The sequence below is a fragment of the Heterodontus francisci genome, chromosome 1 (assembly GCF_036365525.1).
Source record: "Heterodontus francisci isolate sHetFra1 chromosome 1, sHetFra1.hap1, whole genome shotgun sequence".
In the NCBI taxonomy this organism is placed as follows: domain Eukaryota; kingdom Metazoa; phylum Chordata; class Chondrichthyes; order Heterodontiformes; family Heterodontidae; genus Heterodontus; species Heterodontus francisci.
Window position 1 is genome coordinate 282,459,209 of NC_090371.1, and position 3,477 is coordinate 282,462,685.

Below are 3,477 nucleotides of genomic sequence, written 5' to 3' on the forward strand. Positions count from 1 at the left end.
TCATGGTGTCCTGGACAAATTTGCTTTCCTCAACCTACATCACAAAAAGAAACAAATTCTATGGTCAATTGTCTCATTGCTGTTTGTAGGACCTTTCCCAGACTTTAGAATTTTTTAAATCCCCCTTTTCATTTGTAAGGATTAGGTTACACAATTGTTTGTCAGAAAATGATTCTCGTACAGTGTTTTATGACATTGTTACACAATTTAGAATATTACTGCTCAAAGACATTACAGCAATACTCCTTACCTTGAGACATACACTTGGATAAGATTCTCAAAACTACAGATAAATATTATGCAAAACAAACATTAGGAATGAAATGGCTATCAATTTATAAAGTAATAGCTGTGTAAAATGTATGTTATATTTTCTCTACAGTCTACAGAACCAATTAAGACTCTGGATCTAACAGAATGTACTGGAGTACAATTTGACTACTCTCAAGAAAAGATTAATTGTTTCTGGTAAGGAATATCAAATGACTCGCTCTGTCCATTGAGCTGGTATGAGGGAGATTCTCTTCCATCCACTCAGTACTCCATTGCTGTCAGACCCTCGTTAAAGAGGTGCTTTTCCCAGAAGGGTAAGGAGAAAGAAATATGAGCCCAATTGGCCTATACTGCTGCTCTCTCAGTTCCTTAAAGGACCACCTTGAGTGCCAGTGGCAGCTGCATCTACTTGATGCATAGCTCAGAGGCTAAAACAGTCAAAAATTTATTTAAAGCAGGTCAATTTCTTGTTCTTAACTTCAAGTCAGCAGTTTTTGTTATTTGAATTTGGAATTGAACCCAAGGAAACCAAAAAAAAACTCATTGTAATTCTTCATCCTAATACACAGTACAAGCCATCAATCTTTTGCCTAAGATGTGTTGTTAAACCTTCCTTTTCTTTACAGTTTAGTATTTCCTGAAAGAACGTATTACATGTGTACAAAGACTGGGGTTGAAGCTGATGAATGGATCAAGTTAATACGATGGAAATTGGTAAGTGCCTACCTTTAAGTGGTTCAGTATGAAGTGTTCCTGGGGTAGTGACATTGTTGAGAGCTTTGTAAATCATGGGAATGGCATGTACTGCTCAAAGTAGAATTTATTACAGTGAATGTTTCATGATTTGAAGAGGACAAATGGCTATTGTCAACGTGCAGCTGCCTCTCAACTACAACTGAGGCAGCTCACAAGAGTAAGAGCAGCTTGTCCTAGGTTACTGTCACGGCACAACAATTCTAACTGGACGCTGCTCCAGACCTCCAGAATCTAAACAAAATCTAAGTGGCAATTCTTTTCCTTTCATGCATTCACTTACCTTTTGAAAGTTATTAAATTTGCTTCCACCATCCTACCAGGCAGTAGATTCCAGATCACAATGACTGGCTGCATAAAAATAAAATCTAGTAATGTTGCCTTTGGTTCTTTTTGCCAATTAACTTAAATCTGTGCTCTCTGGTTAATGACCCTTCGGACACTGGAAAGTTTATTTACTGGATCAAAATCCATCATTATTTGAACATCTCTATTAAATCTCCCTTTAACCTTCTCTGCTCGAAGAAGAAGCTAAGCTTCTCCAGCCTCTCCACATAACTGAAATTGCTTATCCCTGGTACCATACTAGTGAAGCTCATTTGCACCCACTTCCAGGCCTTGAAAACACTTCCTAAAATGTGATTATCAGCATGTAAACCATTTATCAGAAAACACACACAGCATTTGTAACTTTGTTCCTCATTATTTTGTGTGCTTTCTTGTGAATCAGCCAGTTAGTTGCTTCAACTCTTACTCTTTTCTCCCCCCATGTTTTTTTGGGCAGTTTTTCATACTGGAAGGCAGGTACAGTTGGACAGTTCCTTCCGTTCATGCCCGCCAGCGAAAATGTTTTTTAAATAATTTGTCAATACCACGAACAGTGTCCTGAGTTCCCAAATACTGGTTAAAGCTGAACCTCTAGCAACAGTATAAAGGGCACAGCCTGCTCCCACCCCCAAGACTTCAGTGTGGGGCGCTGTGATGGAGCAGGTGAACAGCGGGATGGCTGTGTCCTACTGAGGAAAAATGTTGATTTAATGTTGTCTGAGTAGTTGTCATCAATATATTTATTTCTGTTAGCGGTCATTGGTTTTTACTGGGATTCTGGGCTTTAAGTTTATTTTTACTGGGACTTTTCTCAATGCAGAGGGGATGTATGAAGGTGGCTTGTTGGGCACCATTTTAGGGATCCAATGTGCTTCACTGTAGGGATGAGAAGCTGATAGTCAGCACCTCCTGTGACGGATCTGCTACTGGGAATGCACAGCACAGGACTCCCCCTCACTGTTCATTTAAGCCATGGTGTAAAACATTGGCTAGGCCGCAGCTGGAGTATTGCACTCAATTCTGGGCACCACACTTGGGATCGAAGTCACAGCTTGGAGAGGGTTGCACAAGAGATAGACAGGAACGGTACCAGGGATAAGAGACTTCAGTTATGCGGAATGGAGCTGGGATTGTTCTCTAGATCAGAGAAGGTTAAGGGGAGATTTAATAAAGCTGTTCAAAATCATGAAGGGGTGAAGTTAGAGTAAATGAAAAACTGTTTTCAGTGGCAGATGGGTTAGAATCCTGAAGCAATGTGAGGAAATTTTTTTTAAACACAGTGAGTTGTGATCTGGAAGCAGACTCATTAGTAACTTTCAAAAGGGAATTACATAAATACTTGAAAGGTTTTTTTTTTTGTTTTTAAACAAGCCTATGGAGAAACAGCAGGGGAGTGGGACTAATTTCAAAGAGCCTGCAAAGGCAGAATGGGCTGAATGGCTTCCTCCTGTGTTATATCATTAAGAGTTTCTCTGCCAGCTGGCCACTGTAGGGGTCATGATGTCTGGTCTGTAAGAATTGGTGGAAGTTAGCTGAACCATAGACTGTTACCAAAATGAATTAGAAAGTTACATTATATAAATGGGGGTTAGAGTGGATTGCAAAGGTTCTGCAAGTGCATAGAGGTTTTGACGTACACTTCCACTCTCTACACAAGGGGTTCACAACCACGGACCCAAGTATTTATTTGTATAACTAACTTTTACACAGAAAAAAACGTTTGTCTTACTTACGTAATGTGAAACGTTTTGCTGGCGCTGGGTACCAGATGGAAGCTCGGGTGAGGGGATGGTAGTCACACGTTGCTCTGTGAGCCTCCTTTGTGAGCGGCAAAGGTGTTGCCTTAATCGAATTATCATAGTGCTTAAGCGCGTGTTTAAAAATTCAATACAGAGAGGTGTAAGCAGACGGTGTACATTCTACACGCTCGCTGGGTATTTTTGACAGACCTCTTGTAACCTTCTCAGACCCTGATTGAGAATCCCTGTACACCATTGATTAGAATCTAAAACTTGGTTCTTGGGAGTTATCTACAAATATATCCTGTGGAAAAAAGAGTTGGTTACTAAGACTACTGTGGAAGTAGCTGCAAATCGGTCACACTCATCTCATTTTTGATTTCAG

The 3,477-nt window shown here is 40.1% G+C and overlaps 1 protein-coding gene across 2 annotated transcripts in view; it reads left to right on the top strand.

Annotated features, from left to right (window-relative positions):
- dapp1 (dual adaptor of phosphotyrosine and 3-phosphoinositides) overlaps window positions 1–3,477 on the top strand; it is a 254,861-nt gene that overhangs the window by 248,774 nt on the left and 2,610 nt on the right. For both annotated transcript variants that reach the window (XM_068046417.1, XM_068046424.1), the window contains exons 7-8: window positions 383–468; window positions 900–987. In XM_068046417.1, coding sequence (XP_067902518.1) covers window positions 383–468; window positions 900–987 — 174 coding nt within the window. The remainder of the gene's footprint in view (window positions 1–382; window positions 469–899; window positions 988–3,477) is intronic.